We start from the raw sequence: 15,375 nt of genomic DNA, 5'->3' as shown, positions 1-15,375 counted from the left end.
AAGATCCATCTGAGAGGTCCATGGATTCTGTGCTGGGAAAAGTTGCATTCAGGGTTCCTTAGGGCATCCCATCCTATCTGCAGAGCTCCTGGAGACCATTTATATATGCCACAAGTATTTTGTATTTCTTTCAGAACTGAATCCCTGGGACGCCTGGGTGGCTCAGTGGTTGAGGGTTTGCCTTTGGCTTGGGTCATGATCCCGGGGTCCTAGGATTGAGCCTCACATCAGGCTCCCTAAAGGGAGCCTGCTTCTCCCTCTGCCTATGTCTCAGCCCTTCTCTCTGTGCCTCTCTCTGTGTCTCTCATGAATAAATAAATAAATCTTAAAAAAAAACTGAATTTCTGAGACACAAAATGGTCAGGATGCCTAGACAAAGCAGAGTTCTGGGCAAGGAGGGAAGCAGTATGCAGGTGGTCAAGACATCCATTCTGGAACAAGCATCAGTGGTTCAGTCTCTGCTCATCCACTTACTGACTGCATGATCTTGGGTAAGTTACTTGACCTACTGTGCCTCAGTTTCTATAGCTGTGAAATAGGACTAATAATGCCTATGGCAAAGAGGTATGAATGAAAATGAAATGAACAGATAAAACACTTGGAATAGTGCCTTGAATATAATATGTGCTTAGTAAAAGTTAAGGTTTATCACCACCAAGAACTGTTTCTTCTACCAAAGGATGCTAATATCACCAGAACATTTATGGGCAGGAAGCAGAGTCTATTTGCCCAATGCAAACAGGCTTCTAGCCCCACACTAAATGTAAAAGGCTCTGCTATTTTTTTCTATTGAAACTTATAAAGAAACAGCATTCCTTAAAAAACACACACTTTGATCATAAACAAATATACCTTGATCAAAACAAATATACTGTGACATGATCCATAAGCTTTTCATTTCAGGCTTAAGGATCTAGATGAGGAACCTAAAAGATCATGGCTCTACACAGCTAGCCATTTAATGATGAAGAAGAGAGAGAAGAAATGATGCAATGTAGTGTCTCAGTTTGCAAAATCCTGGCCAAATTTTGGGAAGAAAGAGGACTAATTTGCCCAAAGTAACTATAATTTCTATGGAAATACAGCAGCTTACCTTCATTTCTAGCTCTTGGTTTGATGCAGGTAATTCCTGAAGTTTTACTTCCAATCTGTATATAAAACTGAACAAGTCTGGGGAAACAAACAAACAAACCAAACTTCAGTTTACTTACAAGTGGGTAAGTTCAGAAGATATTTAACCTTTTGCATTTTGACACATTAAAAAAAAGGTTCTGTAATTCTGAAATATGACTTTTAAACACAAAGGGCATATGAGCAGAAACTGCATAGATTATATAGTCAGCTAATTCTGCAACCATTTTAAAAGGTTAATTAGTAATTATTAATTTTATTCTGTAATAATGGTTTAAGCAAAAGGGAACAGTTGAACTCTGCCTCAATGCCACAGTCTGATGTAATTTAATGAAATCACTGAAATGCTCATTCCTTAAATTGGGATAATACTATTCTTGGAAATTCAGGATGAGGAAAAATCCAACATCAAGAAGCTAAATGCTACATCAGTGTTGGGCCACATAATGACCTATATTACTGATTTAGACTCGGATGGTTTAATTTTTCACAGCTGACACTCAGTGTGATGTAAATTAGGCCTCAGTCCACAGTAAACCAACTGAGAGGGCTATGTGACAGGTGCACCTCTGTGAGAACTCAGAAGGGGAAAGAAAGTGAAGGCAGAAAAACCATGACACAGAACCCGAGTTTACTGAGGACAAGGTCTAGAAATTCCAAATATTTCTTCAGTTTCCTTTCTTCCAATTCTTAAATAATTTAATTGAGAACAATACAAAAAGCACAATTTTATTTTAGGCGTGCTACTACTTCATTTGACCTTAAAACCAAACAGTTATTTATTTTACCAGTAGGTGTCAGTGTAGGTATTTAAAATTTCTGGAGCAGTTTTTAGTAAGTGAATACAAATAAACTTTGATAAACGGAATGCATCATTTTTGGACACAGAATTTAGAGTTGAAGAAAAGTCTTTGTTTCATCTGGTATATATAAAAGTAATACCAAATAGTCCTCATAGTAACACAGAACTTTAGAAAACCAAGCTGACATACATTAGGCACACAGACAGTGATGTCTGTAGGCTGATTAATGAATTGGGGTAGAAGTTTTGCAGAAACTACATTATTATGGAGTTCAAGTTATGCTTCATTTTTACATAACAAAATCTATATAGAAAAATCTTACTATGTAAGTCCTCAATAAAAGAACAGTTTTAAAAAATTTTTTACTTTTTAAAAAAGATTTTATTTATTTATCCACGAGAGACACACACAGAGAGAGGCAGAGACACAGGCAGAAGGAGAAGCAGGCTCCATGCAGCCTGACGTGGGACTCCATCCAGGATGGAGTATCCAGGATCACGCCCTGGGCTGAAGGCGGCGCTAAACCACTGAGCCACTCGGGCTGCCCAGAACAGAGAGTTTTAGATCAGATCACAAAGCATGGTAAATATAATGCTCACAGAGAAGTGTACCAATAAACTATTTACCGGATATTCCTGGTGTCCAGGGGGACAGTCCTCGCTTCCCTTTTGCCAGGGCCATTGAAGTAGAGAGATTTGCCATCATTAAGTGTTCCGCAGCCGGTTCCAACCTGGCCTCCAGTTATCTTGTACCATAGAGGGCTGAGCTTCCCCTCAAACCTATCGAACATCTCACTGTGATTAGGGACATTAGACACACAGGTCCCTTGTGCAGCTTCCGAGAAAGGAAACACATAGGAGAGAGGCTTTGTTGAAATTGTTACACATTAGAAGGTACATTCAGAGCATGGGCTAAGGAAGCCTTTCCACAAGTGTTAGGGGAAGGAAACTATGTGGAAATCTGTATCCCACAACTGTCTGCCCAAAATACGGTCATAGCTACCCATCATCAAAAACATTATTCCACCTCTATAATTTTTTATTAATAGAGAGACATTAGGAACCACAGATTTCTGTGGTTCTTGTTCCTAAGAGTACGTGTGCAAACTGAGAAATAGATTTTGTCCACCACAAAATTTGCTCCTTTGTTGTCCTTTTATCAGAGGATCAATAAGGAGAGTTAATCCTAGATTTTCAAAAAACACCCCTGAAACCATGAGTGGCAGTGCTCTCCACAGAAGGCCTGCAACAACATATGTTTGTCTTTGGTCATGCGCCAGATAAAGGGCAGAGCACTGAAACTCTGGGAAGCATCAATTTGAAGTTGCCTCTAGGAAAAACTCTGAAAGAAGATTTTGAAGCTTATAACATTTTCTTTAATTTTACTCTTTAATATCAACTCCCTTTTTATTTTTGCTTGTAACAATAGCTAAGGATGACTTAATCAGAAAATATTTCTCTTATAAATTTCTCTTTTTGGCAGTCTTGAATTTATCATTTCTTACACTGATTTTTACTTTGCACATATAAAATTACATTTCTTATAAAAAGCAATGTAAAGTACAGAGAGCCCCTTGTATAGCCAAGTGGTCAAGTAAGAGCTTAGGTTTGAGTTTTAGAGAATGCCTCACCAGACTTTGAAGCCTAGCTTCAGCAACTCTTCTCTATGTGCCCTTGAAGAGTTACTAAGCTTCTCTATGTCTCAGTTTCCTTAAATATAGACAAGACAATAACAGCATGTACTGTGGCACAGGGTTTTGTTAGAATTTGGGATGACGTAAAAAGCACTTACTATAGTGCCTGGCATAAAGTAGACAGAAGGCAATGTTAACTACTATCACTATTACTAATAAATAAATCTCCCTTAGGGTGTGAAATTGGTGTTACCATATTTTTTTTTTCTGTTGGGAAGCTCAAAACTACAAATTATCTTTTAGCACCTCAAATGCCTGGGTGGCAAATTCCTACAAGTAGGACTTAAAGAAGAATCATCTAAGAATCTATTTCCCTAGAAGAAGTAACATGGAAGACAGTAACTACAGAAGGATATTTTGCAAACAAATCATCAGACACATGCCTGCGGCCTTACCAGTATATCCCAGGTCACAGAAACACACCCCTGAGACACAGTCCCCGTGGCCACTGCAGTAACTGGGACAAGGCTCAGATATGTACACTCCATCCAGACCAAAGGGAGGCACATTCTTCTGTGAGCTGCTCTCCTGAATCCACCGGAATCTGGTTTTACTATTGGGAAAAACAACACACGTGTCTCTTACATCAATACTGTGGCCAAAAGCACTGAAATATAGAATGGCTCAGAAAAATTAAAGAAAGGTTTCATGCTTATTTGAAAGTCATGTCTGCTTGGTTGAACACTTAATAATGTTCATGATAAGGTGTCTCTACCAGGGCTTTCTCAAAACCTGTTGATTTCCTCTTCAGCCTAAATGTTTAAACACCAAGAGGATATCAGGTACAGAAGACTTTTGATGCTCAGAAACATATTATGGGTAATTACTTGTATATTTTCCATCTCATAGGCTTTTAGTAATAAAAACCAGAAAGGTATTCCTTTCACATAATTAACATTTCATCCTTCCATTGCACTAATTTTATGGGCATTTTCAGAAGAGGCTGTTTAGGAATTTTTGAGACCATCAAATAGAATATTCTTTGTTAGGATATATAAGGGGACTCTGGCTATTTGCCACTGACATGATTCTGGCAGGAAAGAGTTAAGTTTGTACTGACAGAGCTCCTCCCACCTGTTGCCTTCCTCTTCACCTCTCAACTTCAAATCCCTAAGACACTCATTCTATGAGCTCTTAGCAACCATTTGGACTGCCAATGAATACTGGCTACTGCCAATGAACAAAAGACGGACCTGGTCCCAGTACTTTAAAACCCTGGAACATCAGTTGTCTGGGCTGCTGCCCGGTACTTCTTCTCCCACAACAACAGTCTCAAAGCTGCCAAACTAACACTGGTTCCAGTCGCTTTCCAGTCTTTGCAATCCTCTCAGCACATCTCTTTCTTTTCAAATATATGGAAACCTGCACACATCTATAATATCCCACCAGAAAAACACCTCTTCCTTCTCAGTTCTACTGACATCAAGGAAGGAAGATGGATTAGGTTATCTGGAGTCCAATTAATTCTGCTGCCAATATTTATAGACTTTTGAATGAATTCAGTTTCTTCATAAAAGAGGGCAAAGAATCTTAAAGATTAATGAAGACTGTCAAGGATAACTAGAGACAATGTTGGTTCCTTCTCCTCTCTATTATTGTTGAAATAATACAGCAGTGTCAGAATGCATTTCTTTATAGCTTTTCAAATAGCTTTGATTATTTGGCAACACAGAACCATAAACCTGGATTTCTTTCTTCATTATTTTAAGTTACCTACTCCTGGCAAATTTGTGAAATGTAACCAACAATGTTGTTTATGAGATTGAAGTGTTCAGAGACTAATCACTCATTCATGCAAGTCTTAGCACACATTCTTCAATGTGTTAAGAGGAAAGTGAACACATCCTTTATTTCCTGTAAAGTGAATTCGAAATATATTGGTTTTATTTTTTAAGGCAAAAGACAACTGAAATCAGATTAGAAACACAGAACAAAAGCAAAAAGAAAGAAAAAAAAGAATACACAGTGGTTGTGCCATGAACCTTGGGAAAATTCCCCCCATTAGGGTTGTTTGGTTATTTAGGTTGTGCAGATGCTTTTCCTCTCAAAGGAAGGAAATGGAATTGATGACAGTAGCTTTTGCCAACTGCTGCTTTTAAGGAAAAAGGTAAGGCCTCTGGGCCCCTCCCAAAAGATGGTGTATATTTGATAAAAAAGGAAAACAAGCCAATTCTCTGATATGAGTCTCCTTGGATTGGAAGTCATTCTTGCCTCTTCTTTTTGTGTTTCTATAATATAGAGAAACATGGGTTTGCACCTCTTGCTCCATGGAAAGTAAAGAAAGAGGTAGGAACAACTACCCTTTACCCTAGGTTCTCCCATATGGGCCAGATGAGGGCACCTATCAACTGCTCTATTTCATGGAAGAGACAGACTCAGGTGGAGGCCCAGCAGCATTCAGAAGGTTGAAGAATCCCACCTTTAGGTAGAATTCTAGATGCTTGGTAATGTGATTGTGGAAGAAAGGAAAGTAAAACCCTTTGACCCCTCTGTTTCTTGGGGTCCCTATAATTTTCATAACAATAAAAGAATCCAGGTCTGGTCAGGCCAGAGAGAAGAAGTACTCCCATGTCTAAGTCTCCTATAGACCCAAGAAGCAGAGGGTACTGTTAGATATTTGAGAATGTGAAAGACGTTGGGGGCTTAGCATTAAGGAATCCATATTTAAATAAAGTAAAACAAAATAGAACAAAACAAAATGATGAATTATTTGGTTAATAGGGTGAGTCCAGGACATGACAAATCCTAGTTAAGAGTCCTAGCTGAGAGTCCATATTTCAAAGCAAAAGGGCAAGAGATTGTATTTCTTTTCCCTTTTTAAATCTCTGCTACATGGTTTTTAATTTAGTAGGTGCAAATTGAAGCAAGAAAGTTTTCACTGAGCACAACACAAACAAGTCTTGGATTCATTTTAATTTTCCCAGTTGTGTCTGGTTCCTGATGACTACTGCTTGCTATCCGGTCTTACTCTCCCACCCCGGTCTTAGAATTGAGCACAAATAAATCAGAAACCCAGGGTTGCTGGAATAAGAGAAAGAACTAGTAAAAAATTCACTAAAAAACTGTAGTCATGGAGAGACCACCAGAAGACGTATGGCCAAAGTGAAGTGGGCGCTTCATTTCTTTCTTGAAGAAATAGCTGGTTTCTGATGGTTTAAAGTTTTTCTGCCTGTTTCTTGAAATGTCTTCTAATTCCTTGCCTAAGAGCTATTTTTTTTTATAATAGGATACCTGTTCATCAAACTGTTCATCACTTCTGATCTTTGCTTGAAAGCCTCTTTTTATGCCAGCAAAAATCCACTGTGCCTGGAATCCCACATGCTCCTAATTTAAACACCAGGTTACAAGAGACCTGGCATGCAGAGAATTTCTTGATTCAGCACCGTGAATTCATCATTCTTTCTACATTAGGATATTCGCTGCTCACTACAGGAATAGCTTTGTCAACTGAAGACTGGATAACTCTTATCCTTGGACTAGCTCTTCTCTGGGTACTGATACTCAACATGTGAATATGATGGTAGAGCAATAGAGAAGGTTAGTTGAAGACAAGCAAAGTATTATGCTGTCCACCTAGACAACCCTGATTACTACTGCTATTGAGAAGTACATAATCCTAGAAGAGCATCTTTGACCTGATAGTCAGCAAGATCTGGGAAGGATTGGAGGAGATAATGACTGGAGGAAAGACAGAGTTTAATTTTACATAATTTTACTAGAAATAAGCCATAACGTGGCTTGACCATTCAAATCATTGAACAATACTTCCCCTTTGTCTTGCTTTCCCAGATGAGGGAAAAAGTAGAAGGTAAGACTCTATCTCTGACTCCTTTCCCAATTACTTTTGTTCACAGGATGCCTGAGCAACTAGGAGAATAGGCTTCTATAACTTCCTCTTCCAACAGCACATTTGAGAGTGGTGTTACACTGGCCTCTCCAACCAAGAAGATTCCTGTGCACCTACTTGTTCTGTGCAGAGGTGGCACAGGTGACAGTGGCAGTGGAAGAGATATTCTGCAGATACTAAGCAACTATATTTCTAGCATATTCATTCCCTAAGTCCCCCCTACCCCTGCCCCCAGAGATATCAACATTTTGCATTCTGCATAGGGAACCTAGAGTAGGCTACATGACATGATACATTGTATGGTCAGGGATGCTGTTGAGTGTCAGGGGTATACCAACATCTATCTACCGCCACCAATGTCTCTCCTTTGCAGGCAAGAGCCAAGAGAATGACTATGAGGACAAAATGCTCCTTTGAGAAAATCAGCTTAGAATTATTTGTGAAAGAGCAATGTTCTAGTAACTATTATAAGCATGTTGCCTCGTGGCAAAATAGCTCCCAATTTTAACAATTTTCACACTTAGAATTCTCAGCTTTCCAACACTGCATTTGGAGATAGTGGAGTTGAACATATTGCAACAGAAACAACAGAACAGTTCAACAGTTCTTAAAGGGGAAACATATTTACTATTCTTTAGTAGAGAGCTCTTTGTCCTGAATGCCATCAGCCAGAAAGCTGGATGGTATTCAAATTAGCCAGAAGCGGGACTCTAATGAAGACACTTTCTTCTTCCAAGAGCTGAGGTCCAAGACAATATTGATACACTGGGAGCTTCAAAATACTTCTCACTTTGTGATATTAAAGAAAACCTTTATTTCTCACATGTGGCTTTACCATGACTTTCATAGTGATGTTTTGTAGCGCCTCGATATTCTAGTCATTGCAGGAAATACACACCACCTGCTGCTCCTCAGCTTCATGGCAAGCCGTACTATCTATTTGGGAGAGCTGTGGTTGGGTCAAAGTTTCGGAAAAGCATCAGGGTGGAAGGCAGTGGTGGTGGTGAGGACTACAAGGCTGTACTGCTATGTGGCCAGCTTGTGATGGGCGGAAAGTAGGATGAGATGGCTATTAGGATAGAAACACAGATAAAGTCTCATGGCAAACGAGAGATGCCTCAGAAGGTGAACCCTACAGAGCAGAACTAACAGCTGAGAAGAACAATAGATTAGAGAACCACTCCTAAAGAGCAGAATTTAATCAAGGCAACTTTCTTGTCCTGGACATTGCTCACGGAGGAGGGAGTCCTAATAAGAAGTTATCTTGTTCGCTTTTAGAATTCCTATTGGCCATTGGCTGCTATGTGCTTACCATTTCTCTCCCCACAACCCACCCGTTTTTTTGAGTGGAAGTAACTATTGTTATTATCCTGTCAGTGTCTCACCACTGTATGTTAGATATGGATAATTGTCTTTTTAGTTCATAGGCCTCTAGATCAAGAGAAGCCATATCTGGGGAGCCATGGCCATACCCTGCCCTGACAAAGATCATGAGATCAGCGACTTAGTGCTTGATGCTGTGATGGGATGACACTTGGGAGGTCTTGGAGGAAGAGTGAATGCATCTGGCTATGGGAGAAATGTGAATCATTAGGGCTAGGACAAACTATCATAGATTGTTACAATAATGTCCCCCAATGAATCACACCTCCTTGTGTACATGTTCGTCTGCAATCTGACTTCTCTGCATTTCCTATCAAAAAAGGGAGTCTGTTTTCCCACATTGTGAATCTAGACTGGCCTTGTGCCTTGCCTTGACCTATAGGATGTCACAAATAAAATAGTCTTGCATCTTTTACTACTATTCTCTTGGAACTCTAGAATCATCAACTGTGAAAAATACTGGGCTGAAGATGATAAAGAGAGAAATGTCCTGCGGAGCCCACACACTAACCAACCCACTGATTTTTTTTTTTTTTTTATGATAGTCACATAGAGAGAGAGAGAGAGAGAGAGAGGCAGAGACACAGGCAGAGGGAGAAGCAGGCTCCATGCACCGGGAGCCTGACGTGGGATTCGATCCGGGGTCTCCAGGATCGCGCCCTGGGCCAAAGGCAGGCGCCAAACTGCTGCGCCACCCAGGGATCCCACCAACCCACTGATTATATGGAGTTACATGATGGATCCTAGATAGAGCAGCAGCAGAACTACCCAGATAATCCACAAACCATGAGAAAGTCCATCGTTGTTGCTTTTGTTTGGAGACACAAGTTTTGGAGAGACAGATTGCATAGCAATAGAAAACTGTACAAATATTATCCTAGGCTGTACTCAGTAATAGAAACAAAGGGTAAGGATGATTTTTTTTTTTAAAAAGTAATGTATCTGGGCGCCTGGGTTGGCCAGTTGGTTAAGCATCTGACTCTTGGTTTCAGCTCAGGGGCTCAGGTTCTGATCTCAGGGTCTTGAGATCTAGCTCTGAGATCTAGGCTCAGCACTCAGCAGGGAGTCTGTGTAGGATTCTCTCTCCCTCTGTTCCTCCCCGATTTGAGCTCTCTCTCTCTCTCTCAAATAAATAAGTAAAATCTTAAATAAAATCAAATAAAAAGTAATGCATCTATGCATCCCTGACTCCTTTTTCCTTCTAGTGCTTAAGAGATGACAAGATCTGGAACAGCTGCCTTAGATCAAGAGATGAAAATGTTGTGCTCAGAATGGCTGAACCATAATGTCAGCTCCAAACTGCTCACCTCTGGACTGTGATATGAGAAAGAATTTCTATCTTGTTTAAGCCTCGTTAAGCATTTATATTTGTTTCCCTGTTATAGTAGCTGGGCCTGTGTCCTACCTAAGACACGGTGCAAGTCAAATTCTTAAATTTCATCAAAGAAGGCCAACACATCAACATTGCCACCTACACATCAAGTCATCTGAGTCTCTCTTTAATATACTACAAAGAACACCGACTGGCTGATAAAGACAAAGAATTACTTACAAGTAGACTTAGATCCACTGACTGACAAACTCTTTCCTGGAATAATTGGTATTTATAGATTATGCTTCAAAAGTTAACAGAGAACCCAGAAACTTGAACATCCTTGACTAAGCAAGTTCTCTCCCTACCTGGGAAGTTTGTCTACCAAAGTCTATGGTGTAATTTTTGAGAGATGCACACCTAAGTAATGAGGGAAGCCGAGAATATAACCAGCTTATCTAGCTAGATGGTGCACAGTAAGTTTGGTGATCAATTAGGGGACAGAATGGTCTCCAAGGGGATGCCTGGGTTGCTCAGTGGTTTGGCACCTGCCTTTGGCCCAGGACGTGATCCTGGGGTCCCAGGATCGAGTCCCACGTCGGGCTCCCTGCATGGAGAATGCTTCTCCCTCTGCCTCTGTCTCTGCCTCTCTCTCTCTCTCTCTCTCTCTCTCTCTGTGTCCCTCATGAATAAATAAATAAAATCTTAAAAAAAATAATAGTCTCCAAGGACTTCATGAATAAACCACTCCTGTAGATTGCTAAGCTTTTACCACTGTATCAGTCAGGATGATATCAGGTATTCCGTGGTGACAAACTATCCCTGATCTCAGTGGCTTAACTCAACAAAAGTTTATTTCTTGCTTATGCAAGGATGTCCGGTATAGATTGGCGAGGAAGACTGCTTGTTGTAGACAGAGACCCCGACTGATGTAAACTATATCTCAAAACATGCTTTCATAAAGCAGAGAACATGGCAAAATGCACACAGGCTCTTAAAAATCAAACATTTCCATACACATTTTATTAGGCCATGTCAAACTTTAAAAGGTATGAGGAAAATATAATCCTACTATATTCTAGGAAGGAAGTAAGTTGGAAATATTGCTGAGTGGCACTAATGAATATTCCAAGTGTATATTAAGTCACAACCAGAAAGCTGTACAAGTAGATTTATATCATCTAGGCTCTGCAGAAATGCGTTGAGTTGGTCACAATTTAATATTACATTCTGGGATTCAATTAAGAAGTGTTCGCTTGAAGAATATTTCTTTATCTTCCATGAAACCATAGAGTTAAAGATACTGATCTCTGTGTTAGCTACTTTATCTGGCATAAGGAGACCTATATATGCTATAAATTTATTCTAGAATACTGAACATGGGAAAAAACTGTATCTTTTTCTTAAAAATCAGAATGCATTTTTTTTCCTTTTTACCCAAACATGAGAATTAAATGACCCGGCGTCTTCTCCCTTTATCCTAGCTGCTAGAAAACCAAGGGTTAAATTTATTGCCCTATGAATGAATGAGTTCACTTTCAGATTTTTGTTTTCCATTTATCTATTTCTCTGCCAGTTGATTTGTAATCTTTCTATTATTTTAATAGTCGCTTAAAGGGATCTTTCATATTACAGGAGATCTCAAATTGTCCACACAGGGGGGCATTAAATTATCCCAAATCTCTATAAAGTGAAAATCAGACACAATAACGTCTTATGACTCTCTTAGCCTTTAACCTCTTTTGTTCACTGCTGTACTCCCACTGCTCAGAAAGGTGCTCAATAAATATTCACTGTATGAATGAATAAATGAGCGAATCTGTTTCCCAAGCATGCATGGCCATATGTGCATGTGCGCCCATGCACGACCCCCACCCCCACTTTAGGAATTTTGCCCCAGGGCTCTTTCCCTCAGGAGTCATTTTGTGAATAGATGTAGCCAGACTATATGCATTCTCGTAGGTTACTGAAATGATGACACTGAGATAAATATATGCTCCCAAGAAATAACGCCCATGGTGTGTAGTAAGAATGGTCACTTTACCTGGACGCAAGAGACCTTGGGATAATGATGGTGATTCTTGTCCATTCTTCAAAGTCCCCCGTGTGATACATGGTGGGCTCACTTAGTTCCCTGGAGTTTCCTTCACATCCTTTGCCTGCAGAAGCTGGGTAACAGCCTTCTTTCACCAGAAACCAGGACATACCAGCATCGTGAGAGTACTGAAGAAGAACTGGGGCAGCACTGCTGAACTGATTGGCACACCCTATGTTTAGCTGTCAAAAGGAAGACAGAGTTATACAAGGTCTTGGTTCCAAGTTATCATTTTAACACATTAGGTGCTACAGCAGCCAGGGCTCTTTCTACTGATTGCCTTATATTCACAATGATAAGACTCGCAGCTCACTTCCAACCAAGACTCTTCCACGGGTTATAGAAATCTTTAGGTGAGCCACAGGTGCTTTTAAAGAAAATCTGAACCAGTTGCCATTTAGTGGATCTCTTGGAATTACAGAAGGGAAAAGAGAAGCATGGGATCTGTGGTGTTGGAGCGAGGGACAAAATCCAAGAAGCCAAGAGATGATTTTCTTCTCTTATGCCAGGCATACAAACAGAGGGAAGCAGAAGATGAAGAGTATCCTCCTCTGAATACAAAGGTTACCTGAAGAGAGGGCTATCCTCCCTGCTTTTTTTTTCCCCTCCGTGCTTTTAGCGGAACAAACATCTTTATTTTCTTGCCAAAGCTCAATAAGAAATTATTGCCAACTTAGATGAAAAAGCTAAATTTTTGCCACTGTATCAAATAAGCAAAATAATCTGGAAATAAAACTATTGTTCTGTGTACTCATGTAGGGGAATGTCATCATAGGATTAATAACATAAAAAAACTTGAAAAAAAAGCAACTTAAATCCCAATGCCCTAGCATAAATGTTTTTATTTTTTCTATTTTCTCTTCTAAAATTTATAAAGAAGTATTTTTTTGGTCATATAGTTGAAGCTACCACACTCCTAGAACTTTCTGTCTATTTTGTATTTAATCTATTATTTTATTATTATATGCAGCCTTGCAAAGAATGTTAATTTTTTTCTTTAGTTGAACTATTATCACCAGATAAATTTCTACCAGCAGTATTATGGAGTCAAAATGTAGAAACACTTAACATTTTTTATTTATATGTGTTCATTTTTAATCAATTGGGTTCAATTAATCACTTTTACCACAGCTTTGAATATTATTCAAGTTTATTTATTTATTTATTTTTTTTTTATTATTCAAGTTTAAAACAGCTTCTTTCTAAATTGGTAAATGTATAAATGATTTTATTACTGTTACAGTTTATATTTTTTGGTATTATAAATGTCAAACTTTTTTCCTGATATTTATTTAATTATATGTCATCTTAAATGATCTATTCATATCTTATTTCATTTGTTGATGGGAGCCACCATAGAATTTTATTGTATAAGACTATAGATAAGATTTGTCCAATTTTGTAGAAAAACAAATTGAAGTAAGCACTCAAAGGAACATGATCATGACCAAAGAATAAAGGATGAAGGAAAGGTAGGGCTGGAGGCAAATAATATTGGCCCAACCAGTTCATTCTTGTGACTATACCTTGATCTGGTCTTTCAGAAGAAGATTCTATATTTTCCTTATTCCCATACTCACAGCTAGAAAGCATCTCTCAGAAGGATTTATAATTGAACTTGTAGAAATTTTATTGTGATACATTTATTCAAGTTTATATAGTTCAATGTCAACAATATAAGCAAAGACTTGACAATCTTGGATTCATGATTAAACTCTTCTAACAGAAATTCCTCTTATTACACATAAGCAAGCATAATTTTCAGTTGGTATGTGGTGACAGGAGTTACAAGAGGCACACACAGTTAGCTTTTTCATCATAGACCTATTGTGACCGTCGTCGTTTCTAAAGTAGGCAAGTTGATGGAACCTTCAGTTCTCTGACAAGTCTGTGCCTTTTTAAATTGACCATTTAGTCTGCCTCTTAACTGTCAGTGTTTTCTAGTATTCAATTCTTGGCTTTCTTATCTTTTTAGTCTATACCTGTTCCTAAATCTCATTCACAATCATCATTTCAAATCTCTTCTGAATACCTGTAACTCCTAGATTGAACTCCTCTCTAGCTCTCTGGAAATGTCCATAACTGATTCCTACACATTTCCCCTTCAGGGATCCACATGCATCCTTGGTTCCACAGTCCAAGTCTGTTCTCATCATCCACCACTCTTACACAAATCTTCCTCTGATTGTATCTCCAATTTCAATGACTGGAGCCAGAAATGTGGGAGTCTTTCTAAACTCCATTCTATCATCCAACAGGTCACCAGAACCTGTTAACTATGCCCCTTTAATATCTCTCAGATCCATCTCCTTATTTTTATAATCCCATGCAATGCCTTAATCTGGCTTCCTCATTTCTTACTGTGATGACTGCTCTAGCATGCTTTCTTTGCTCAGAATATATTCCACTATCTGAGCACTCTTCTCTGCCTTCTCTACCTGCACACAATCCTCATTATTTTTTACCTGGATCATTGCAATAGCTCTGCCCTTGCCTTTGCCACTGTATTCCCAACAGAGTCACCAGATTCTTTAAAAGCCTGAGTCAGAGTCTGTGACTCTTCTACTAGCCATTTTATTCAGAGTAGAAGTCCAAGTCTGATTTTCTTTCTTCTACCTGTCTCCCCATTTTTCTCTTTCTCTGTGCTCTAGACACAATGGCATCCTTGTGATTTTCTGAATTTTTCCAAGCACACTCCTGATTCAAGGCCTCTGTGCTTTCTGTTCCCTATGCCTGGAATGTCTTTCCCAGATAGCTGCATGACTCACACTTTTAGCTTTCATAGGTCTCAGCTTAAAAGTCATTTTATTGGTGAGGGAACTTGACAACCCTTTATAAAATAATAACTACCCTGCACCACCCTAGTCTACACTCTCTGTTCTTATTTATTTCCATAGCCTACAACAGATCCTGGCATATAGTATAGGCTTTATAAATATTTGTTGAATAAATGAATAAATGTACTTACTGATTACAGTTTCTTCTCCTGTTAAGTCAACAGCCATACTGCTGCCAGAATGATCTTTCTAAAACAGGTCCGATTCTTGCACTTAATGTATTAAAAATCTCCCATGACTCTTTGCTCTTGGGTTAATGTCCAAATGGTTTAGT

The 15,375-nt window shown here is 39.0% G+C and overlaps 1 protein-coding gene across 2 annotated transcripts in view; it reads right to left on the bottom strand.

Annotated features, from left to right (window-relative positions):
* The window catches only part of RELN (reelin), a 492,310-nt gene that overhangs the window by 93,706 nt on the left and 383,229 nt on the right, over positions 1-15,375 (bottom strand). For both annotated transcript variants that reach the window (XR_007403524.1, XM_025449216.2), the window contains exons 28-31: positions 12,214-12,446; positions 4,023-4,180; positions 2,561-2,768; positions 1,094-1,170 (exon numbers count right to left, since the gene is read on the bottom strand). Coding sequence is in view for 1 of the 2 variants with exons in the window: in XM_025449216.2 (XP_025305001.1) it covers positions 1,094-1,170; positions 2,561-2,768; positions 4,023-4,180; positions 12,214-12,446 (676 nt within the window). In the remaining variant the exon portion in view is untranslated. The remainder of the gene's footprint in view (positions 1-1,093; positions 1,171-2,560; positions 2,769-4,022; positions 4,181-12,213; positions 12,447-15,375) is intronic.

This window comes from Canis lupus, chromosome 18, assembly GCF_003254725.2.
Source record: "Canis lupus dingo isolate Sandy chromosome 18, ASM325472v2, whole genome shotgun sequence".
Taxonomy (NCBI): domain Eukaryota; kingdom Metazoa; phylum Chordata; class Mammalia; order Carnivora; family Canidae; genus Canis; species Canis lupus.
Note: the sequence above shows the minus strand (reverse complement) of the source record. Positions and strands in the feature narration are given on the sequence as shown.